Source organism: Lepidochelys olivacea (assembly GCF_965140295.1).
Source record: "Lepidochelys olivacea isolate rLepOli2 genome assembly, chromosome: 9".
Taxonomy (NCBI): Eukaryota; Metazoa; Chordata; order Testudines; family Cheloniidae; genus Lepidochelys; species Lepidochelys olivacea.
Genome location: NC_140419.1, coordinates 98350599 through 98376664, shown reverse-complemented (window position 1 = coordinate 98376664; position 26066 = coordinate 98350599). Strand labels below are relative to the sequence as shown.

The window sequence follows — 26066 nt, the reverse complement described above, 5'->3', positions numbered from 1 at the left end:
AGGTGGCACTGAGAGGTCACATTGAGTGAGGAACTGTTGCTCCTGCTCCCTGGTCTGCGCTGAGCCTGGACTGTGCTCTAGCGCATTAGCAAGTGAAAGTGTCAGTGGTGTCAAGGGTCTGTGGGAAGTGCCCTGAAGGGGTCCGCTGCTGGTGCCGGGGCAGGATGCAGGCTTGGTGCCAATGTTCTTCCTGGCACCGGGGCATAGCGCACAGCCGGCACCGCGGCTATTTTTAGCGCTGAGGTGCTCGGTGCCGTGGAAACCTTCCCTGTATGGGAGGTCGGGTTCCTGTCTCCACGGTCTGCGGGAGCTGCGGCTGAGGCTTTAGAAAGAGCTGAGGCGCCTGCCTGTGGTGCTGTCAGCATAGAGGGTAAGGATCTCGCGGGAGACCCTTTACCCTTGTCGGAGTCTCTCCTGTGAGACTGCTGTGCTTCTTGCCTCTGCCCCAGAGAGGGTGAAGCAACGCTCCCAACTGGTTCGGATCTGGCCGGGGAGCGTGTAGGAGCAGATTTAACTTTCCCTGTCTCCGAAAGCAGCTACAGGGATTTTTTCCATCAGAAGCATTTTAAGCCGCAGGTCCCTGTCGCGCCAAGCCCTTGCCTTGAGGCTCATACAGTGGAGACACTTTGCAGGGATGTGGGTTTCCCTGAGGCACTTCACACAATGTGAGTGCCCATCTGACCGTGGCATGGAGTCCTGACAGGAAACACACTTTTTGAATCCTGAAGCCCCTGGCATTGTGAATTAGAAAGGGCAGGGGAGAGTGTCTCAGCGAGAGACAAGCCTGAAGCAAAAAGGTTTTGTGTTTTTGTTTTTTTAACTAAGTAACTAACTATGTAACTATACTAAAGGAAGGGAAACAACTAGGATGTAACTAATAACTATTTCTATATTCTATATTACTTTTTTCCTACAGAGAGCAGCAAAGAGAAGCAGCACTGCCCCGAGTCCCGTCTTCAGCTGGGGACAGCTGAGAAGGAACTGAGGGGGTGCGGGACGCAGGCACTCAGGAAGATTCCAACGAGACGGGAGATACCAACTGAGCACCTGCGTCCCAACCAGGCACTGCTACTGAAAATCTCTGATCAACGGTGACGGGACACACCGACATCTAGAGTGGAGCACCCACAGGGACAGCACTCAAAGAAGTTGAAATTGTTCATTATGCTTCTTTGTGAAAGAGTGATTCACCAAGAAACATTTGTACTCTTCATGAGATTCTTCACTAGAACATACCAAAAAAACACTTGATCCAAAGAGGATGCTGTCCCACACAGTTTCCATGGGCCAAAAACCACAGAAGCCTCTTGCTAGCTAGAAAGCTCCCACCAAAAGCCACTTCCACCTCCCTCTAAAATAAACAAACCAAATAGTCACCTTACATATGTTTAAAACATGTCTTTTTAAAACAAGATATCAGATTCCAACAGTATTATCCTTGCACAACAAAGTTAAATTCAGTTGGGATACATCTTGATTTCAACTATTTATGTCATTTACATACAAAAATAGGCAAACTCTAAAATGCCCTAGTTCATCAATTAGTGTGAAAACAGTTTATCCACTAAAACCACAGATGTTGTTATACTATTTCAAATTGCTTTAAAAATAAAAGATGAGAAGTTATACCTTACAGTACAATAACTTTAAGGGCAATGTACCCACAGAAGTGGATCAGACCCCACAATACTTTGACACTGCAGGTCACCAATTTAACAAGTGGAAGGAGGAGCAGAAAGTTAAACTGCAGAGGTTTAAACCTCAACTCTGAGTGTGGAATTATTTTTAATATTTTTGGCTGTTGTGTATGCACTTAGATTCACTTATTACCATAGATGTTTCAGGCTCCTAATTCTATTCTCTTTTCAACACTATTTCTTTTGCGTATTTCTCACAGTATGAGCTTGTCTTCAGCGCAGCATTAGCTCAAGTTATTTACACTCAAATTAACTTGAGTTAAGCCAAGCGAGAGCAGTCACAGTGCAAAACAACACCCGAGCCACACAGAATGATTGGATTAGCAGCAAAGAGTAGCCTGAATCCCAACTGCATTACTAGTGCAAGTGTCAGCAGCACTCAACCCACCCCCCAAAAAGTCAGCTAGCTCCAGTTTAAAGCACTACTTAACTCATGCACGAGATTTACATACAGCTGCAATTCAGACTGGGGAAACACTCAAGTTATACCCAGAGCTAACAGTGCAGTGAAGACAACCCCCGTGACAACCTCCCTTTCATATCTACTTTTCCTTTGTAACATCCATTTACATTTTTCTCCCCCATAGCATTATCTTCAGCACTGGGAAATGGGTTAGCTTCCCACCTTTTTTCCCTTTCCATCATGTCTAGTTTCTCCTCTCTTGTTCTGAGCACCCCCTCTAAATGTTTGTCCTCATTTGCATGCTAGCTATTGTTTAATACATCAGAACTCAAACAAGCTCAAATCTGTACAACAGAGCCTAGGACCTCAAATCACAAGTGATTCAAGTCAAATTCTGTGAAAGCCCAACTTTGAGCTTTCTTTAAAGAGAAAATAATGGCTCCACTATGTGATATAAGTGAAAACTACTGCTAGTGCATTTTTAACCTTTATCCCTTCTTCTCCTTCCTTATTAAACTACACTACTTGTTAAAGTTATTTCTGCTTCTCAGCAAGTAAGCATGAGGTGCTACACAAGCAGTGCATCAGAGATGTACAGGAAGAGGCCAGATGCCAACATTGATCTCCATGCATGCAGTACCCACGGGCTCAAACCCAGTCATGCATCAGTACATCTTCAGTGCTGATCTGTTACCTTCTTATAGTTTAGATTGTCCTTTTACAACACCAGAATAAAACATTTGCTTTTCATTGCCTTCTGCAGGTATGAAATTTAAAGAATTAAACTCCAACATTTATTAAAACTGAAAATCACTGCACCCTAAAATCTTTGTTAAGGTTCAGTTTACAGACCCCAAACATGTAATAAAGAGATGGTCTCCACCCCGGAGAGTTTATAATCTGAATGTGTGAAAAGACGACAGGAAAAAGAAAATTAACAAGCAGAGTAAAGGCAGGAGAAGAAGTCAAGGTAACACTTAAAAAGAGTATGTTTTGCATAATAAATCAAAGTCTCAGTTCACCTTGCCTAGCCATTGTCAAATGGAAGAGGTGAGTCTTGAGGAGGAAAACTGGTGATGTCCGCCAGTTTGGTCAGAGGACTGATGAGCAAGGCCTATCAAATCTAGAATGTAATACGGACCAATAATCTGTTATTTAAGTCACAGCATTACATTTCTTTCAAACAAGCTAATGAAAGCTGAAAACTTTCAACTATAACAGGAAATCTGTTTAATTCCTGGTATCTACAGATATACATCTCTGTAGATTCCTACTCTTGGGTGTGATTCCAGTGCAAAATAAGTCAGGGGCTCACACTGTTTTAGACTGCAGAGCCTCTGACGCACCTTAGTTAGAGAATGTAGTTCTATGGCTACTTCAATACCTATGCCATCCCCCTGAATTCCCAGCGCAGCTCATTTCAATAGCATAGTGTGGTACGCTCACATTAAAGCCCAGTAAAAAGTACTAGGAGAAAAATATTTTCAAAATTCTCCCCAAACTATGAAGGAAGAAAGGTGGAGGAGCTGTAAATTGGAGATGAGGCATCTTCTACTGGTAAACTATTTGCAAAGGTAACTCTCTGTGGATCCGTCTCTTGGATACTAACAGCTCAAAGAATATTTGAAAAATAAAATTAAGTAGAAAAGTAGATGCCATGCAAATAGAAAGCTAACTTGCTTTAAACAGAAAAACAACAAATGTATTGTATATCATAAATTACACACATATATACCACATTGACATTTATGGTGGATAACGAGGGCATTATTACAGGTACCGTATTTCTAATGCCAACTAAATTACTACAACTTTCAAATAAAAATACACCAAGTGATAACTATGATTTTCCTTTTCTTTATGTATAATTGGCTACCTGTGCTCAGACTCAACACTACTGTTCTCACTTATAGACCTGATATTACTACAAAGGTCTGTGTTATTGGATGGTCATGTGTACACCCACCAAAAGCTAATCACAAACTAAGAAGTTATCTCTGGTATCCGGTTTGAAGTATTACTGAACCTTAAATTTTAGTTGTGGTAAACTGGGAAACTGAAATGTATGCATCTACTTTATGTTTAGACTTCCTGAAGAATGTAGTAAAAACAACCCAAATGAAACATCATATTCTAAAAATTTTTTTTTTATACTTCACATTTGAACTGTACTATGAAGACATAAAAGGGACTTTTTTTACAATTTAACTTATGGTTTCTGAAAGTCTGACAGGGTATTAGTATTTACTCATTTTAGGTAATGACTTCAGGAAAACAAGATCTCACTATTGCACTTCACAAACCCAACCGCCTGGCAATGTACAATACAAACACTAGTTTACTTACATGGGTATCATTAGCTACTGCATAAATATTGATGCTACAAGTAAACAGGTTAAAAAACAATAGCTGTGTGATAACTATGGCATCTTCTGACCATTATGTAAACATCATAAATAACTGGTTACAAAAATTATAAAGTTCTAATTAAATGTTTACAATAAAAACATTAACGAAGTGAACACATCAGAGTCCAGGACGTACTGAGAACAACCTGGCAACTAACCTTCACATGAGGTTTTGAAGTGTGTAAAACTATTGACTCAAAAGACAACTTGAACAGTGCTTCACTACCACTCCTCTCTTAACTTTAAATTAGACGTAGATAGGCAGTTAAATTCCATGATTTTGTTTAGTAAACGGTAGCACCCCAACAGATTTGCAATTGGAATAAAACCAGATATATTTTTAAATGGTATCCAGCACAGCTTTCTATGGTATTTTTCCTCACAACTGCAGCAGCTTTTAAATTCTTAAACAGAAATGCAATAAACTGGGAGGATAAAATGCTTCCCAAATGTTGTGAGGTTTTTAGATAGTAAATGATAGGCATGAGAAGCAGATGAAAACACTGGAACACACAACCAATTTAGGTCTTATTTACTCTAGACTATTTTGGATCCACAATTCCCAGTACCAACAGAGGCAGAGATCCAATAATGACAGCACCAGCAGAATGTATAGTTTAGACAAGATGAGACCAGAGTCTCTTCTATACTACTGCTTCATCTAGTACTATCACCAAGAGAGCCACTGGAAATTATGGATCTGAAAATTCTAGTACAGATGAAGCCTTAATGTGAAGGCAGAGTGATTTTGAGAAGATCAGTTAAAGAAAAACAAAATTAAGATTTAAACATTGTTAATATTTTCACTTGTCACTGAAGAGCTATTTTAAGCCTTTATTTTTATTTATAGTCAGCTGTGGTAGAATGTTATGAATTCTGTCACTTTGAAACTATTTTTCAGTCAGGCAAAATAAACAGCCTTTCATAATTTGGAGCAATTGAGGGAAAAACTTTCTATTTGCTATTTAAATAAGCCCTATTTAAAAGATAGGTAAGTGATCTAAGCTCTGGGTAGACATTGATAAATTCTACTCTGTGCATTTCTGAAACTTGTACTCAATTAAGCAATTGATGGGCTTACAGCAATCCCTGCACAGTTTGCAAGCTGTTGGTGTTTTCCCTACCTCCAAGAAGTACAGATCTCCAAATCAGCAATCTACTAATACTCTTACAAAAGTGGGTGAAGTATGGCCTGTAAGGTGCAGATTTAGCTAGACAAGTTAATTCTGCGTGCAGCTCCTACTGAAATCAATGGCAGACGCTGGCCATCAATAGATACTGTGGTGACAGATGTGCTAAATTATAGAAAAACCTGAAATCGATTAAATTTACTCAAAGTTTCTCAAGTCTTTTTGGACCTAATTCTGAGGGCATACTTTAAAAAATTTGACCTAGATGGAACAATCTGTATTTGAACTGCATTCTCAGTATTTTACCCAACAAGATTTGTGCCACATGTGTTTTAAATGCCTTTCTGGTTAATCAAATACACATTTAAAAAAATTAAGCAATCACGGATATCACTTTAATATTGACTGCAAAGGGATATTACTATACAATATATATCCTAGAACTTATCATCCAAGTTCTCAGATCCCATTCATGAACATTTGCTCTCAACACTCTGTTGTAGGTATTATAATTTGTATTTCAAAGATGGGTGCGCTAAGAAAGAGGATAAGTGACCTACCTAAAGTCACATTACCAGAGTAGGAGAAGTAAGAATAGGACACACGGGTAGTAATTTCCAGTCCTGTGCTTTTACCACATGACATGCAAGACTAGTGGTCTAAAAATCTAACACAGTGGTCTATAGATGTTACCTTTTTAATCAGAGATGGATCAAATCTTGATCCCATAGTTTCCATTTTATGTAACTTTCAGAGGACACAAGATGCAGAGACAGGCACTGGAGTTAGTCAGAGGAAGGCCACCCCCCAAAAAATGGAGGCTTGAGTATTACCAGCAGGAAACTGACAGAGGGGTGTGCTAGAGGAGATCTGGGAGAGGGGCACAGAGAAAGTTTTGGAGACTGCTCCTTACTGCTTTGCAGAAGCCAGCAGGCTCTGGACAATACAAAACAGAAATAGTTCCTTCCCTCTTCAAGTCGCAGCAAACTATGTGGAGATTAATTTATCACACGCCTAATAGCCAGAGATTGATCCATAAAATAGAGCCCAGAGCCTAACACAGAACCCAGGTACAAATCCCATCATCCCTCCATTTTTCATTTGCAGTACTTGAACAGCTCACCAGAACACTGCCCTTGGAATTCACCACCATCTCTTTCTCTTTTGTATATACCTCTGACTTGTTTCCACGCAAGTAAAGTTTTCAAACCCAACTGGAAATCATAAATAAGATATGAGAATTGGAGTCAAAATAATGAATTTGGTAGCCTTGTGTGTTCTGGGCTACCTATCTGAGCACTGCAGTTTTAAGACTAGTTATACATCCTTCAGACAGTGCAAATCACAGTTATAATTATCTGCACTATAACTACTGAAGAAGTTACTAGGATATTTGTTCTGAGGTAGACAGACAAAACCGGGCACATGGTAGACACAAAACCATCATTCTGTGCTTCTGAAGTACAGTTCTACTATGAAAAAGGATTATGTGAAAGTGACATTGTGAAGCTAAATAGTTATGTCAGTGATTCCTAAGCAAATTTGTTCAAAGCATTTTTTTTTAAAACTAGCCATACTGCAAACTAAACCTAAGATCAAAGTCAAGATGGGGTCTCTGTCTTTCTCACACATCTGCAATAGTACCAAAAATGTGCTGGTTAAGTGGAGCTGCAAAGGTATAACTAATTCCCTTCAGTGGGGCTGGACAGATCATTTGACCTTGCAATTTGAACACAGGCCCCAAGCCTGTAAATTGTTCCATGCTGGTATACCTCTTCCTTCACCCACATAGAATTCCACTGACTTCTATAGAGGATCCATTCATGTAGAACAACCTGCAGGATCAGGACCCTGGTTAGCAATTCTATTGATAGGTGAGAAGCAACAGAAGCCAGCTCATTCTCCTCCTGTGCTGATTCTGCAGTGGTAATTGGAGGGGGAAATATAAACAAACTTTACTTTTGTGTCACTAACAAAGAGATAACTGAATACACAAATGGAGCATATCTGTTAAGTAATATGCTATTTTTATTCAGTCACTTTTCTGATTAGAACATCACATTTTATTAGAGATCCACATGGAGCAAATTTATGGGTTACATATTGAATGAATTTACTAATTTTTTTAATGGATATAAGCTCTGACCATATAGGTCTTGACTAGCCAAGAGATAGAAACTATGCCCACAGCAGATCTGTCAAAATATATTCACAGGAAGGAGGCACCATGCTGCTGTCCTAACTCAAATTTGCAAAGATTTCCAACTTGAGCATACACATCTCTGAAAAAAGTAGGATTTGGCACTTAAAAAACAACAACAACAACAACAACTTAATACCCATTCACACAATGATCTGATATACATCACGGAGCGATATCTCCCAATGAAACAGAAGTGAATGGCGCTAAGTTCCTGCAACGTAACAGCCAGTTGCCAACAAGATCACAACAGTCAAGATAAAGCATTTCGTGACTCAAATAGACTAAAAAGGCAAAAGCAGCCTATTCTAACTTAAAATCATTTCAAATATTAATATCTGATTATATTACTCAAGAAGTAAATGCCTTCTAACTGAGCAAACCACAGAAAGCAACAGTCTAACACCCTCTCTCAAATCTGTATGGGCTCAACAGTGTTTACAGAACTGAAATATGAATAAACCCCGTTTTGTCCCCATAAGAGAATATAATTTTGATCTGATCTCTGGATATTTTCAATGGAGTTAGATGGTGCCTTTTATATGTAGCTGTTTATCATATTTTAGATCTAGGTTTAATACATTTCCTAAGCATGCATCATTCACGGAAGTGTTAACCAAATTCTATTTGCAGGACCAAATTCTGCTCTCATGCTGTCTGGCTGAAGGCAATAAGGTTGGACAGATGAAAGAACTTGAACACAATGGAATTGCAGAACTGCCATTAATGGCATGATTTGGCCTGCATAACCTCTTTATTACAGGTGATGCATGAAGAAAAAGCACACTTTCCCTCAGATTGAGTAGGCACGGTTGAGAATGCAGAAAAACCCATCTCTTTACTTTAAAGTTAGCAAATGTGAAAAGGAAGCTATTGAGAAATAAGAAGAGCAGAACCCCACAATGCCAATTTTCAGAGCTTGAAACAGTGACCAGACTTCTCCCAGCCAGAAGACTAAACCTACATCCAGAGGTTGCTATGAAAGACTGGAGGCATGGAAGAGGAAGCCAGAAAGGTCCAGTGTAAATGTTCTGCAAAAAAACCCAGACTCCATCCCAGCTACTAGGAAAGAGGAGGGTCTTTGGTTTCTTGGCAGGATGCTGTCCATACTGCATATTAGCATCTGGCTACCAGGTATTTGATAAGTCTGTAGCTCCCCTCACCCTTTGTCTGTTGGAAGGCAGAAAGTTACATTCCTGCACACACACACACACACCCCGCAAAATCGACAAGCCTCTTGAGGTCCTCTTTGTTGCTGTACAAATGCTGGCACTGGCAATGGGGGTAGGGTAAAAGGGTTTTCATTACTCTATTGCTCCTACAGCCTTCTAGTTTCCTTTTTTTCAGTCCTCATCTGCAAATAGCTTGTGTGTGTGACTTGGTTGCCACTCACAACTTTGCTAAACAGCAGAAATAAAAAGTGCCATGATTCTTGTCAATTTCACTGCTTCCCACAGGGTCCTGGATATAGGCTCTGGAACTGACCCTGGGCAGTATCACTCTCTGGCCACTTGGAAAAAACCATATTGGAATTGTCTGTTTGCAGACTCAAAAACACAGCACTACATTAATTCATGTTAGTTATCTCTGTAGCCAAAGTAATAAAATATGTTTTCGTTAAAGTTCAGATTCTGCTCCATCAATTTTCACTTCCTATGGGGAAAGAAAGGAAGAGGATTTTTCAAGCCCTGTCATTTTTAGTGTCTCTTTTTATTTTAATTTTGTTTTTTAAAAGAAGATCTTCACTTTAGAAAGGGAGGTGGGGCTGGATGGCGCTAGGAACCCTTCCCTTCTGGTTACCTGCATCTAGTCCAAGACAGCTGTTAACAAGAGTGGAAGCCATCTGCTTGATGGTCTCTGGAAGGATTTGATAGGCATCCATCTCACAAAACACGATACAAATTAGTAATTTCAGCAGAGAGAACAAGAACAAAGTGGGCTCATAAAATAAATGACCCTTTCACTCTTAGTTACAGTCCCTTCAGGTCAGGACTGAGTTATGCTGGTGAAGCTGTGTTGCTATTACCTGTGCTCTCTCTAGTCTGTGGACAACAGATCTTGAGTCTGATGTCCTGGGTCAAATAATTATCTTTCACAAGCCACTAAATTAATCTTAAAAAACTGGAAAGGGGAATCAACACACAGAGTCCATATCGGACTTCTGTAACAAAGGAGGAAGAAAGACTTCCAGATCTGAGCTGAAGACTCAAGACCTTAAGACCAATTTGTAAGAGTCACCAGAACTCTTTCATCAGTAATTGCATTGGTACATAAAGAAATCACAGTCACAGAAACAGACTGATAACTTTAAACACTGACAAAGTAAGTTTGCACACTGTCTAGGTTAGTTAATTTTACATCAAACCAGAGATCATAACTCTTTCTTTCCTTTAGTCCGTTCATTACGCTTAGTCTGGAATAATCAAAATGTTTTCATCTGCACTGATTCACCCACAAATCTATAGTGTGCACACATGCACCATGACAAGCATAACACTCACTCTACACAGAACACAAAATGGATTAACAAGGACCTCAATATACATAACACAGTCTCAAACAGGAAAGAATCAAAGCAGTTTCTAACAAACTAAATTTAAATATATTTTGCCTTTACTTGTATCTTAATTCCAAAAAAGTGTTAAAGCCTCATTAAGAGTTTGATAGGGAAACAACATTTCAGAATTCAGACTGTCACGTACGTCATCCTTTGCAAGATATTGCAGCAGACACTGGGCATGACAACTGATGAGTGGTCTGCAAAAATCTAGAAAATTGAGACAAGACTCATTAAAGAAATATAACAGTTTGGACTTTCAAGGGATCACAAAAGGCAGACAATTCATTTTAAGATGAAGTCCTCAAGTGGCACTCATTCCTGTCTATGTATTGCAGACATCTCAAATCAGCAGCTCAAGTCTTGGAAGAAAATTACGTGCTGCAGTTTTATAGGCAAATCAGGGTTAGTGCAGGGTTTTTTTTTATGTAAATCAGATCCTGCATATTAATGCAACATCTATGCATTGGAGGGAAGAGGGGAGGTGAAGAAACCTGTGTTTCATATTCCACTCAGGAAATATTTTGAAGTTAAAACCCAGACGTAGGAAGGCCTGGGATTTTAAAGCTGTGAGAGACTCCGCAGAATCCCTTTTCCATTGCAAAGCCAGCCCTGCAGCACAGAGTAAGGAGGAGGGCAGGGGGAGATCAGAGGCAGGGTGGGGGGCAACACAGACAAATAGGGGGGCGTGGGGAAGACACAAGAGGATCATGGTGTGGGTAGGTGGGAGAAAGGGAGTTGGGCTGAGACAGGGCGCAGGGCTCAGGCCATTGAGCGGAAGACTGGGGGCACTCACGATCTCCCCGAGGCCCAGGAGCCCGCCTGAGGGCCGCGTCCCTGGCCTGCTCTCAGGGCAGCCCCACAGCATCAGAGGGGACTTCCTCTCCTCCCCGCGGCGCCGGCTGCACAGGGGGCCCGGGGCCCCGCTCCCCAGCTACAGCCAGAGCCCCGGGGCGCGAGGCGCCCTGCCAGCTCTCACCCATCTGCTCCCGCAGCCCCTTCAGCGACGAGCCGCCACCCTCCGCCATCTTCAGCCTAGTGAAGGAGCCGCTGCCGGCACAGCCTCGGAAGAGCGGGAGGCGCAGTGCGCAGGCGCCGCGCCACTCGCGCCCGGCAGCGCTGCCGCGAGGGAGGGAATAGCGCCCGCAGCCGGCTCCTCCGCTCCGCTCCTCAGCGCCCCGCCCCGCCCCCTCCTGGCCACAGCGTCTCTCAGCCCCGCCCCCTCAGCCCCTCCACAGCGCCTCTCAGCTCCGCAGCCCCCTTCCCGCCCCGGCCCCGCCCACCCAGCTCCCGCCCCGCCTCAGAGCCCCTCAGCCCCGCCCTCTCCCGGCCACAGCGCCTCTCAGCCCCGCCCCGCAGCCCCCTCCCGCCGAGCTCTCGCTACGGCCCCGCCCACCCAGCTCCCGCCCCTCCTCCTCGCCTCAGAGCCCCTCTCCGTCCTTCGCTCTCCCACCCCTCCCCCATCCTTCCCGCCACTCCCGTAGCCCCCTCATCCTGCCCCTTCCCCGTTCCTCTCCCTTTCCTCACCCCCCTTCGCTCGCCCTCGCCCCCTCGCCGTTTTCTCCCACCCCCCTTCCGCCCTGCCCCCGTCTCGAGAGCCAGAGGAGACCCCCTCCCCCCAGCTGCAGGGCGGGCCCCGTTCCCGCCACGCGGTTAGGGATCCTTTCAGGAAAGCTTCGGCCTCTAGCTCCCCTTTGCTGTACGTTCACCTCCAGAGCAACCGCTGAGCTGCGAGGACAGTAGGTGCCATTCTCCCTGCGGACCGTGTAGTAACGGCAAAACCGTGACACCGGGGGCCCTACGTCACAAGATGGGCTAAAAATAATAAACGTTTTTTAATGAAAGCTGAGATCCCCATGCGATCTCTTGATTCCAGCAGTTGGGGCTTTAGGAGAGGCACCAGCTGTCCGGAGGCTTGTGATAAAATCATGAGAGCTGGCGCCACTTCACGTGGCAAAGTTATACGCTAGCACTGAGCTCCACTGGAGGGTGGGGTGAGCCTTTGGGGAGAAGGCTAGTCCATAGCACACAGCTATTTATTGGCTTTAACAATAAGGAATAAAACAAGAATATTAACTTTGAAAAACCAGTTGTGTTATTATGGGCCTGATCCTGAAAGGTGCTTAGTGCCCCCATGTCCCAGTAAAATCACCACTCAGGTTCAGTCCCTCTATGGGCACTTGTGGTTATAGGGCCCATATAGGCAGAATTCATGCACCATTCAATGGCATCAGTGAACTGTAAGTCTAAATATAGGCAGCCATGTTGGTTAGTTTCTGCTTCCCTAAGAATACAGGGGGGAAATTAACGTCAAATGAAGAAGTAAACGGTAAAAAATAAAAACCCTATTAAAAAGAGATGATACCTTTGCTAATGTTACACAGGTTTATCCATACTAAGGAACAACCCACAACAAAAGCTTTTTGCAAATCAGCTATGTCAGCCATCAGTACATGACAAGCATCAAGGTTTTGAATAGCTTAATTAACAAATTCAAAGAGCTGTAGATGTACCCCTATTAGGTCTAAAACTTAATTTTTCATTAATGAAGAGTTTATTTGAATTATGAAGTCCTTGCATGTGACCCACTCTTTTAAGCATTTGTATCAAAGATGATAATCTATGGCAACTGGATTATACTAATTATTAATTGTGATAAATATGTCACACAATTTTAGAAGCCAATAATCTATACAACTAGACATCCACCTACTCTGGACAATTCATCTATTAAACTTCTTTTCCACAAATCTACCTTTCCATCAATGAGACTAAATGAAAGCAAACATGAAACAGGATAATTTTTAGACAATGGGCCAAATTCACTCAATTTACATAGGTGTAAATCTGTAGAAACTCAATAGAGTTACACTGGTATATCTAAGAGCAGAATTAGCTCAAGATTATAAAATACTTAGCCAACTGGAAGAGCTAGTATGAATTTGTAGCTGTTGGCACTTAGGGTACCTGTGGCGTAGTTAAGCACTGGGTATTTCTTACTGCCAGAAACAGGGTACTGGACTTGATTGACCAGTGGTCTAAAATTTACATATCTCTGATTTGATCAAGCATTCTGCATTACTGAAATGTAGGCTGATTGGACGGTAACTCTGTGAACTGAAAAATCAACAGCCACAGATGTGTTCAGTATTTAGAAACATTAAAATACCCAGAAGTAGTTTACAATATATAGTGGGGAATGAGCACAAATGTCATAGGTGGGTTAGTATGAGTTCTCCAAATTTGCCAGTCCAGCTTCAGAGTATAAATCCTGCTAGCAGAATGAGGCGGAAAAAGCAAAGCATCATTTTCTCTGTCAAAGATGCTGGCAGGCAGACCCTGCTCATTTTACTGTCTTTTAGAATAGTCTAGGTCAGGCTGGGCATCAGATCTCTGCCCATCCAGGGACTGAGAGCCTGGTACTGACAGCTGATTCATGATCCTGTGGCAGCATAGACTACCACCACCATACTACCTAATAACAGCTTTATGGTTCTTGTGGGTTCCCTAAGCAAGAACATGGGCTAAAGCTGCTGGAAGCAAATATCAAACCATGGGTCGCTGCTCAGTCAGGTAATTTTGCAGGAGGGGATGGATCTGGTGGATGGTGTTGCTGCCAGTGTCTGCTCATGAGTTCCATTATTTCCATTGGATAATGGGCCAACAAAATAGGGAAGCCACAAGTGACTGATCACTTTGGGATTAAAACTCTATCCTACCAAGCTGGTCAATGTTTTTTAAACAGAAGATCTCATAATCTGAAAATGACACTGCACTCAGTAGAAGAGTTGTCTGCTCATGGATTTGACTGTGCAACCCATACTCACTTTGGTGGGCACCTTACTCTCTCAGTTAGTACCATAGCTCCATTGATCTCAGTGAGACTACTCATGTGAATAAGTGCTCACCAACATGAGTAAGGGTTGTACAATCTTGTCCCATATATTTAGCATTGCTGTCTGTACACCGTTCCAAATGAAGAACTAGGTATGAGTGAGGAAGTGAAGCCATTCTGGTGAATATTACTCAGGGCAGGTCTACACTTAAAACGCTGCATCAGCACAGTTGCACAGATGCAGCTGTGCTGCTTTAGCACTTAAGTGAATAGGCTCCTATGCCAACAGAAGAGCTTCTCCCATCTGTGTAGTTAATTCACTTCCCTGAGAAGCGGTAGCTATATCGACAGGAGAAGATCTCCCATCAACATAGCACTGTCTACACGGGGGGTTAGGTCGGTATATCTATGTTGCTCAGGGGTGTTTTTCACACTCCAAAGTGACATAGTTATACCGATATAGGTCTGTATTGTAGACCTGGCCTCAATAGCTTGGCTTAGTAGAATTGACTTAGTCCCCTAATAATATTGCCATTCTACAATAGGTCAGGATTATTTGTCACCTGTTTGTTGTTTTGCTGTCTCCTTGCATATTTATTTCTCTGCTGGTATAATTTCTGCACAACTTGCATCTGGGTTGTTACTACTTGGGAAGAGCATAAGGACTGTATTGTAGCAGTGCCCACACTAAACAGTAGATCCTGAAGTTCTGGTAGAAAATCTGCCTCCGAAATCAGCAAAGCTTGAAACCAGTGGGAGATTGGCCTGTCTGAGAGCTACTGGTTAGGCCATAAATGGGAGGAGTGGAGAGGAAGCAGTAATTAAATAATGCAGCATTTCAGAGGTGACTGCAAATAGAATGCTTAGAACTATTTTACAGATAGGCTCCATCTTAGCCTGAGGATTCTGAGTACAGATTTGCCTTTGTGTTGTTCTTTGTTATTGTTGCTTTCCCCTCTCTTATTGTCTGTGCACGTAAAATTACACTCTTTTGTTTTCTTTGCCTCACTTGGTTCCTCTTGATTTTATACAATGCCATCTAGTATTTGTTTTCTTTTAAATAAAATGGGCAATTTAAAAGTGGGAGAGAACAGAAGATTACTGAATTCCCAAAGATATTTTGATGTTTAGAATACGTAATAATAATACTTTGATTTTATATATTGCTTGCAATTGAAGATCTGAGAGTGCTTTACAAACATTAAGGAATTACTGTAAATCTCAAAACACCACTGTGAGATAAATAATTGCAAGTGCATTGTCTTCATCTTCTACAAAGGAGGAAACTCACAGAGAGATTCAAGTCTCTACTTGACAAAGTCACCCACAAAACAGCATAGTGACAAACAGAACCCCAGTACCCTGACTTCCTGTTCGGGGTTCTTCTATTTTTTCCTTCTTTCCTTTCCTCATAGCTATTGTAGAAGATTTCCAAAATGTTGCTATGAGAGTTTTATAAAATATCACAATGGGGAACTACAATGGTGGGACTATATATGTGATTTAATCTAAATGTCTTCATGTCTTTGCAAGTCCCCTGAGTAGTATGCTATTGTGAGGATGTGCTTTTCCTATGTCTAGTGAATGTTCACAGTGTATATTCACTGTGCATTTGAAATCATAGAATCATAGGACTGGAAGGGACCTCGAGAGGTCATCTAGTCCAGTCCCCTGCACTCATGGCAGGACTAAGTATTATCTAGAGGCCAAATGCTACTGTCCTCTGCGTGATGGAAATTCTTGTAAGGCATTATGTAATAAAAGGGAGAAAATGTCACTATATCCATTTTTGTCTTCAAGGAAAATATCCCAGGAAGAACAATTCTGCTGTAAGAAACTCTTGCAAATTAGGGAACATGGGAGAGGCACACAGAAAGTTTTCATATGAGATGGCATCTTATGCTATTCTCCATTCAATAGGCTTAACACATCTGGGGCGCATCCCGGCTTTTAAAATAGTGCCTGCAATTTTTCACATCTAATTTTTTGCACACAGAAATGTCAGATTTGAAGGTGCAAATTGGATGTATCGGTATAAACTGGGGAATTACATCAAACCCAGTTTGCACATACAGATCTGAATTTTTGCATACACAAAAACTTAGATGTGAAATATTGTGGGCACAGTTTGAGAGCTTGATTTTACTTTTAGGTACCACAATCCATTTTTTATGAAAAAGGGAAAATATCAGATGAAACCCACAGTTGCAAGTGTTGGATACATTTCCACATGCGAACAACTTCACTCCTATCCCATACTGTCTGTTATTCACGGAATTCCAACTGCAATTAACTAGGACATCACCTTATATTCCTCCTCAGAGCCTAATTCTTACACAATGTCCATATTTTAATTATAAGGGGGGCGCAAAAAGGGGGACAAAAGTCTGTATCCTCATGTGTGCTTTTTCCAGTGCATACTGTCTTCTTCTGTATCTTTCTTTTAGACTGTAAGCAATCTGAGGCAATGATTGCGTTTTTGATCGTGCATCTTGTACACAAAGCAAATTGTTGGTGCTAAATAAACAACAGTAGTTGAGGTGACATGGCCAAATCTGCAAAACTGGCTGCCTAAACTTCATATGTAAAGTCAGCATCTGTTCATGCAAACTGGGAATTTCATGCATAAGTGCCCCTTGGCACATGCAAATTTCTATTCATATTGGATTGCAAATTCTTAATATTATTTATTATTATTTGCATTTCCATAGTGCCCAGGCATCCCAGTCATGGACCAGAATCCCTTGTGCTAGGCACTGTACATACACAGAACAAAAAGATGTTCCTTTCCCAAAGAGTTTACAATGAGTAATTGTAGAAGACATGAGTCATAGGGGGATTTGTAGTTTAGGTGGCTAGTTTTGAAAAATGTCTCTCCATGTCTGTTCCTGTGATTTGGAGCAGTACATTCCTCAGGTAAATGAATCATTTGAGCAGAGGGTTGGACTAGATGACCTCCTGAGGTCCCTTCCAACCCTTATAGTCTATGATTCTATAAATGTGAGGAGACTTAATTGTCTGAAGGTGCAAATTTCATCACCCTGAATGATTCTGGAAGCACTACATTTGAATGCCTGCTTTCCATCGTCAAGCTCATTCTGGCATTTCTGTTTGCCCTGCAATGCAGTTCTACTATTTTTTTTATCATTGCTAAATTATCCATAATTTCTATGTGATAGTGTGTCGATGCATTGAGTGATAAGAGTTTGACAATGTAAACTGTGATATGGTAATCTTATCAACCTTAACTCCAGACATTTTAATGTTATCATCATGTTCTGATGAGATAATATATTCCAGCAGTTGTATTTTATGAATGTTATATTACTTCACCTGGTATTATGAGAAGATACCATTATGCAGAGCTATAGGGTTATGCTAGCAATGCTATGGCTCTGACTGAGAGGGCATTTGCATTTGAAGACTCCATTTTCATTAGCTTATAAGTTTCCTCAGATCTGCCTAATGGGTTGAAAATGCTTGTTCTCAGTCCAGAAGCGATTACTTTATAGGAATTTTGATAATGCAAAGTAATTTTTCAGTTACCTGAGCATGAAAATAATGTTTCTTCTATCAAAGATTGTTTTTTCCTCCTGGGAATAACTCAAAGATGGCTTCATTTTAAGGGTCAGGTTCCAAAGGGACCTCCTAACTTGAACAAGAACAGGCAATTGTGCAAATCAGTGGCTGTTTGCATGCACAAATGCACGCTTTTGTATCTACAAATCTCATGGTTGCAGTTAAGGAGATTTCCCAGTAGCCATGTAACTCTGCCTTGTTGTTACTATTGGAAAAGTGGCAAAAAGACAGAACTTAATGGCCAGATGTAGGTGGGCCTGGAGAAGGCACAGAGTTTGAGCCCTTGTTCAGAAACTGAAGCTGTGGCTGGTACCTGTGTCCTCCTGAGTTTGTTGAGGAGAGTGGCTTGGAAACCTCTGACAGAGACTCCAAAAATGGACTTGTCAGGCACAATTCCTAATTGCCAAGATCCATGGAAGCTCTTTGCCTCACACAGCCACCTGCTTCCCCTGGCTCTCCCCGGACTTCTTGGCAGTGCTGGGCTTAATAACCTTGTTGCATTATCTTCATTCTCTGTGTGCAATTTCAATATATTCAGTGTGAAGCCTTGTGTCTGGGAGTTCCCATGCCAAAAGGAAGGTGGACTCCAGCCAAAGAGAAAGGCATTTCTCAGCATCATAATAACTTGTTCACAGGAATACTAACTATTTCTGCAAAGGCAGGAGTTATTTTAATCCCTGTTTCAACTTTCCTAAATGTTTTGGGAGTTGCTTACCTGAGCAACTCTCTCTCCATGCTGTATTACTCCCGTTGCGATCAGTGGAGCTGCTCAGGTACGAGCCCATTGCTATAAATATCAGGGTATTTGGGGGGATCTTCCCTTAACTTTGCAACTTGTTCCCTCTCTTGGTTTGCCAAAGCCCAGGCAAACCTGTAGAGGTTACCTTTTCTTGCAAGCTGATGCCTGGGCAGATGGAGGCAGTTGATAAGCCTGTTCAGTGGTGATGTTTCTGGTTAGAATGTACAGTACTGAGCGGTACTGTAAAATGTTGTTAGTGTGAGTTTAACACTATTATAGCTGCACAAGTACATAATGAATGGTACTGGCATAGATGGGTACCTACTATACTTAGAATGGGACAAATTAACGAGTAATGTCAGCAGGGTACATCTCCATTACTTTCCGTGGAGTTGCAATCTGCTTACTTTCATGATGAATTTGATCTTCTCCATTCAATTAGCCCAGCCCCATTGGATTCAGTAGAAATGGAGTTTGGGGATGAAATATAAATCTTGGCCAGGATGTACTGGGACATATCCTAGCTGTTTTGTGGGTTTTTTTACTATTTTTCAGATGACTGATTTTATTTCATACCAATATAAACAATACCTTGGCAAATAAAGCAGGTCCTATTTGTAAGAAATATATTTAGAGCAAAGGCCTCAGCATTACAGTTGCTACTTTAACATACAATCCTCCTTCCTGTTTTGGCTTGGAGGTCACTGCTTTGGCAATTCCCTTCTGGCTTCTTATGTGGTTTTGAGAAACCCTAATTTTACAGGCTGCTCTCCCATAGACCCTACCTTGTCCTCGCATGAAATGGGCCCTCTACTCCTGAGCAGCTGAGGCAGATTGGAGGGGGATCCTGCAGATGAACTCAGCACGGACAAAGTGGAGCCCTCTCCAGTATTTTACACTGAAATACTGTGACAGTCCTGTGTTCCAGTATAAAAAGACAGCAAGTAGATAAATGACTCCAGTGTTTGTTCATTTTGCTTAAAGAAGCTTCCTTTTGTTAGCCTGTTCCACACAATTATCCTTCTTTCAGTGGAAAATGGATCCCTTGTTTCCGAATTTAAATCCCAACACATTGTTATTTGTTCAAAAGATTAAAAATACTTTAGAGGCATTATCTAAAAGCTTTTACAACTTCAATCAAATATTTCTTCCAGCTCCCTGCACCCACATGCATTCACATAGGAATGATAAATATAGGGCCTGATTCTGATCTGACACGCACCAGTTTTACAGTGGAATTACTCCTGTTTTAGACAGATGCACTTAAACTCAGATTCAGGCCCTTCAGCTAATCCTCAGAACACTATAGCTCAGGAAAGAGTATTGTAAGAGAACAAGGCTGTGTTATCCGTCCAACCAGCTCCTTAAATTATTAAAGATATTATAGGCAACTAGACGTGAAATTGTGGCAGAGCCTTAAAAAACAAGCTTCAGTAGATTTGTGGCTGATTTTCCTGCCTGTTGGGCTTATTTTCAGAATTCAGTGCTACAGAATCACAGAGTGATATTTTCTCTTTTAACTTTGCACTGCATTGCAGGGAAATTGTTAGCATTTGCTATAAATGAGTCTCATTCATACCTCGATCTGATACATGTACGGTATCAACCTGGATTTCACTTTTCTTTAAACCTTGAATGGTGATGCAGAGTAGGAAGAGAAAGGCTAGGTGTTTCTTCTTGAGTATTACTAAACATCTTGCTCTCTTTTTCTCCGATACACATAAGTCCCATGATTCTTTTGATTTCACATCTTTTTTTAAATTTCAATTTTGGGCATGGGCATAGTTTGGGGGATCAGGGGATGTTGCCTTCCCAAACTGCAAGCCTTGGGCAGGTGCAGAATTTGCCGCCCCATGCATGGCCCTGTTGGCCTGACAAGAGCTGCCCCCCAAATACAGAAGTCAAATTATGCCTATGTTTTTGGGTAGTCTTCAAGGTCAAAACATTAAAGGAAACACTCTGCAGCTTCTAACTGTAATAGCAGGCAGCTCTTTGCTCTAGTGAACGGCTACAGAATGTAATATTCACTTAGGAGCATGCACACAGTTCCCTTTGTAATCAAAGGGATGTTTTTCCCTAACACTACATGTTCTCCAAATACATTTGTAAGCTGGCACAGAATCACAAATCCTGTACTAGGCTTTCAACCACACAGAGAAGATGCATAGTTCATTTATGAACAAGGGAATTTGTCAGTGACATTTATTTTTTTAAATAAAGCCCTAAACAATAACCAATTGCAATTAATATTACACAATTATCAACATCTAACATGTACAAAATACTGCACCCATGAGTAGTTTGCCTGCGGGAAATATTTGTGAGTACTGTCTGCAGGCCATAAAGCTTTCTATAAAAGTAATAAAGATAATGCAGATGCTAAAAGGTTTCAGAGTAGCAGCCGTGTTAGTCTGTATTCGCAAAAAGAAAAGGAGTACTTGTGGCACCTTAGAGACTAACCAATTTATTTGAGCATGAGCTTTCATGAGCTACAGCTCACTTCATCGGATGCATAAAGTGGAAAATGCAGTGAAGATGTTTTATACACACAGACCATGACAAAATGGGTGTTTATCACTTGAAAAGGTTTCCACCCCCTCCACTCTCCTGCTGGTAATAGCTTATCTAAAGTGATCACTCTCCTTACAATGTGTATGATAATATCGATTTGTGCCACCTCCAGCATAAATCCAGGGTTTAACGAGAACGTTTGAGGAACAGCGGGGGGGAGGTGAGGAAGGGAGGAAAAAACAAGGGGAAACAGGTTACCCTGCATAATGACTCAACCACTCCCAGTCTCCATTCAAGCCCAAGTCAACTGTATCCAATTTGCAAATGAACTCCAATTCAGCAGTCTCTCGCTGGAGCCTGGTTTTGAAGTTTTTCTGTTGTAATATCGCAACTTTCATGTCTGTAATCGCGTAACCAGAGAGACAGAAGTGCTCCCCGACTGGTCCATGAATGCTATGCTACAATTCTTGACATCTGATTTGTGCCCATCCATTCCTCTACGTAGAGATGGTCCAGTCTGACCAATGCACATGGCATAGGGGCATCGCCTGCACACGATGGCACACATCACATTGGCAGATGCTAAAAGTATTACAGTACCTACCTTTTTGTGTGCACAATAAATTAATCATTCTATCTTAAACAATTAACTTACCATCAGACATAACCAACCACATGCTTTGCAGACAGGCATCTTGCTTACATGGTTGCAGTAAGAACTTATGAAGTCTGTTGTTTTGACGGATGAGTGTTTAGCTAGTATTGACTTTAGTTCTGGGTTTATTTGTTTTTATGGCTTCTCACATAGGAAGCGAGTCCAATCCTGTATTTGCAAATACGGTTGCATGTCTTGCAAGTGTAATTGTTATTGAGGGGAGGGTTTGAGGCGTTGGCCTTACAACGTGCTCTCTTCTCCTTTAAAGACCTCACACACCACTCCTTAAAAGTGGACATGACCACATGGCACAGACCTCACCATCTGGGTCTGTCCTGTGCAATGAGTTCCCAGGTTTTAATGTCTATCTTGCATGCTTTGAGGTTGGCCTTCAAGGTGTCTTTGTACTTGAGGATGGGTCAATCCTCACAGCAGGTTCCCGTGCTCAGTTGGCTTTAGAATACCACTTTCGATATACGGAAAACCTCCAGGCAGACTGCATAATGTCTGAATTCCAGTGGATAAGCATATCAATCAGATTTCAGGTGGTATAAGATGCTTGTGAGCAGCCTCACAGCCACAGTAGGTGGCTAGCCACAGTACTGCATTTCTAAAACAGAGGTCACAAGGAGCTTTGGGGACTCCTATCTCCTGAGAGCAGTACCATTTGTTAGTTTTGCCTGACCTCCAAATGTCACCTGCAGTTATTTTCCCACTCAATGCAAACAAAGGGCCATATCATGCCATCAGATTTTAGGTGGTACCATTGGTTTCAAGGGGAGTTTTGCTTAAAAATGTATGGCACAGTATAGCCCGTATTAAAATGCACTGCATACTATAGCAGTATACAATCCATCAGCATGTGGGATGTCTGGTCTTAATATATAGTACAAAAGAAATCTTTGTTGTTTCTTCAGTCTGGAATATATCTCTGTCATGCTTTGGTAGAACAAGTTAAAGCCTGAATTATGAATATTGTTATGCTGGAGGTGTTAATGGCTGCCATCAATCACAGACCCTGTTAAAGCTGATGGGAATGCTAATGACCTTTCTTTCAGGCTAAATGGAAAGAGCAATTAAGCCCCTTTATGTAGTGATAGCTGGGAAATAATAGGAGGCTACAGCCCAAAGCAATGAGCTGCCTAGAAAAGCCTGAGCAGAGTTTAGCTGTGTGTTCTGAGAAGTTTACCAATCACTAGCTGCAAATGCAGGGGTTAGGGGTTTAGGACAAGCTCTATGTGTGTCAAAAGCAGAAAACCAGGAGAAAGAAAGCCAGAGGGAATGGAAGAGAAGCAGCTGTGAGAGTGGCCCTGAGACAAAACAGAGACAGAGCTCTTTTGGGCACAGGACTGGCTAGAAAGGCAGGCTTGGAAATAGTTAGCAAGGAAGGTGCCTCCTGTTTGTTCCTACTGGGTTCTGGGAAACAGGACTTTGTGTGCATGCTATGTAAATAAATAGGATTGCACCAAATAATATACTTGGGTCTTATCATCAGTTTCTCCTCCTAACAGAAACCAGCCGGAAAGGCCCCAAATATTGGCTAACTAAAAGAGAAACAATGTATATGCTTTTAAATCAAGTACATTTCCTCCCATGAAATAAATAAATTACGGATACTGTGTGGTTAAATGTGAACTTCTAGAATTAGAAATAGGCTCAAGTGCAAAATTTGGATTTAGATACAGTTTCTGAAATCCCAGACACTAGAAGTGTGAGGATCTGGGAGGTATGGGTTGGCCCATTGCAAAGATTAAGGTAGGGTGACCAGATATCCTGATTTTATAGGGGCAGTCCCTATATTTGGGGCTTATATAGGCACCCCCAGCCCCTGTCCTGATTTTTCACACTTGCTATCTTGTCACCCTAGATAAAGTACATTTTGCAAAATTCAGATCTGGATTTGGATTTCAAACACCTTCTTAGTCTGGAAGTTTTAGGATATAGTTTTGGCTCAGGACCATTTATATCTAGAATAGTAAGAGTTGAAGGTCATGCTGCATGGTATGTCACTGGAAAAATAATTTCCCTTATATTTAAAGTCTCAGATTAGACTAATGACCTCACTATCACAATAATGTTGGGATTCTGCATGCACAAAGGCTGGACTTTAAATATCATTATTTGTAAATTGTGCCATATGTCTTTTGAAAGGGCATTTTCCCCAGGTTTGCAGTAAACTCTCAGATTTGAACTATGCTCTCCATATCAGGATTTAGCCCCGATCCTGGACATGGATCCACATTGGCTCAGAAGTCATGCATGAATCCATTTACAGGACTCATCTCTGATTGTAAATTCTCTGGGGCACAGACTATGTATTATGTGTACAGTACCAAGCACAATGAGGCACTGATGCAAACTGGGGTCTTTGGATGAAGATAAAGTTGATGGTGATAATACAAATAACCGGTATTCTTAATATGCCTTTTTTTCAAGCAGGTATCTGTACTAGTAAACACCTGATTCATTATGTACATAATAATAATCTTAGATAACTAATTAAAGAGCTAAACCAATACACATAAAAAGATTGCATAGAAAAATCAATGTTTTCTTGGTGCAAAGATTAAAACCTGCCAAAACCAGCCACTCCTCAAAGCCCTGCTTTATTGTTTCAGATAGTTTGCTATGTCAGAATTATTTCAGAAATATTTCAAAACATATGGTTCTCCCAAGTATGTTAAAGATGTTCTCAAGCTATTCAAAACTTCATGCACGTTTACAGATAGCTGCCTCTGCACATCTACTTTCTTTATCTTGGCCCAAGTTTAAACTATACTTATATAACAGAAAAATTGAATGCCTTTAAGAACAAGGCCTCAGAGTGACTTTAGTGTGGTGGTATTGATTTTATGGACACAAACACTGAGACCCAGATTCTATTTTTAACTGTCTCTCTTGGTTAAAAAGGAAAAATATCAGGACATTTAGAAAATGTGAAGAGGAAGTAATGTAGTGCAAACTCCGGGGACTGTTAAAAGAAAGGAAATGAGTCAGTGAGTCGCTAAGTAAGGGAAGTTGTCTGTTTACACAGGAGTTAAAAGAGTTAAAGAGCCTGTTTATTAAATTTAAAATCTGATTTTCAGACCAAAGCAGATAGGATATTAGGATGTGTTTGGGATAAGCGTGTCCAGACCACTGAACCTTCTGAGGTTTGTCCATTGCTAGTACAGATACAAAATGATCAGCCACAGACATGGGCAAAAGTCAGAAGCCACCACAAGACAAACCCCTTTCCTGACTGTTAACAAACAAGAGCAAACAAACAAATAGGTCATGAAACCATTTTTTTTCCTTTGCAGATCATCTTTAACCCTGACCCAGGGTGACTGGGTCAACAGGAGTGATGGGATAATTTCTGATCAGCTGTAAGCAGATACAGAGGAATTGTATCCACTTACATGAGGTCTGAATATGGTCCTGTTGGTCAGTTTTCTCATAAGTTTGCTTAATTGATTTGGTCTATGGCTAGTTAAAATGTTACTACAGCTTTAAGGCACTCCTTATATGCCTTAGTTTCAAACATGAAAAAGCAGCAAGGCTTCTTCTGCTGACATGGATTGAATTCAGACTTTGGAAAAAATCTTGGGAATGGCAAATGTCTATTTGTGATCCAGTCCTCTGTACTTTCATAGCGGAATAGCTCACATAGTTTAGTCAGCAGCCCTGATTTCCCAATTGGAAACAACAGCTAGTGAAGAAATCCTTCCCATTAGTCTGAGAGAGTTGCTGCAACAGTTGTATCCTGCTGTCTTTCTCAGATCCACAGTCAGATGTTAATCTGAATACTGCAGAACTGAGAAATGAAAGTGGCCTTGTCCTAATGGTTTGTTTTTCAGGTCTTTAGCTGGCTCTATTCATAAATATATATTTTGAAATGTCTAACACAGCAGTAGGCATAATGATTAATACCAGATCTGGTTTGCTGTCAGAACATGAGAGCATCTGATATTTTTGACCAGCAACACCTTGGCCACAGCAGAAATCCCGCCATTAGTGCAAATATAGTTTGTGGTCCCTATTAGTGCAAATCACAAAACTAAAACACACTTCAACCTAATTCAGCAACTCGACTTGAGGAAACCATGGCCTGGGTGGCAGGAATGGAGGCACTTTGGCAGAAGTGGCAGGAAGTTTACACATCACTAGTACAGTCAGCAGTGCAGTCCATGACCACAAATCCGGACAGGATTTAGGGAATCCTACCTGGTGATGCTAGAACCACAGTGTTATAGTGTGCACTCACCACCAGAGTGCCCCCTGGGGTCAGGACATTGTGGGGAATCTTCCTCTCTAGCACCCCCTTGTGTCCTGGTTCCACAATGGTCTGCCACCTCTGTGGCCTACTCCTC

General features: G+C 41.4%; 1 protein-coding gene across 9 annotated transcripts in view; it reads right to left on the bottom strand.

Moving 5' to 3' along the window:
- MAP7D3 (MAP7 domain containing 3) overlaps positions 1-26066 on the bottom strand; it is a 167738-nt gene that overhangs the window by 51851 nt on the left and 89821 nt on the right. For 2 of the 9 annotated variants that reach the window (XM_084638946.1, XM_084638951.1), the window contains exon 1: positions 11375-11513. The exons of the other annotated variants lie outside the window; for them this stretch is intronic. In XM_084638946.1, the coding sequence (XP_084495072.1) occupies positions 11375-11423 (49 nt within the window). In that variant the 5' untranslated portion in view covers positions 11424-11513. Of the gene's footprint in view, positions 1-11374; positions 11514-26066 lie in introns of those variants that run through there. 9 annotated transcript variants of the gene reach the window in all.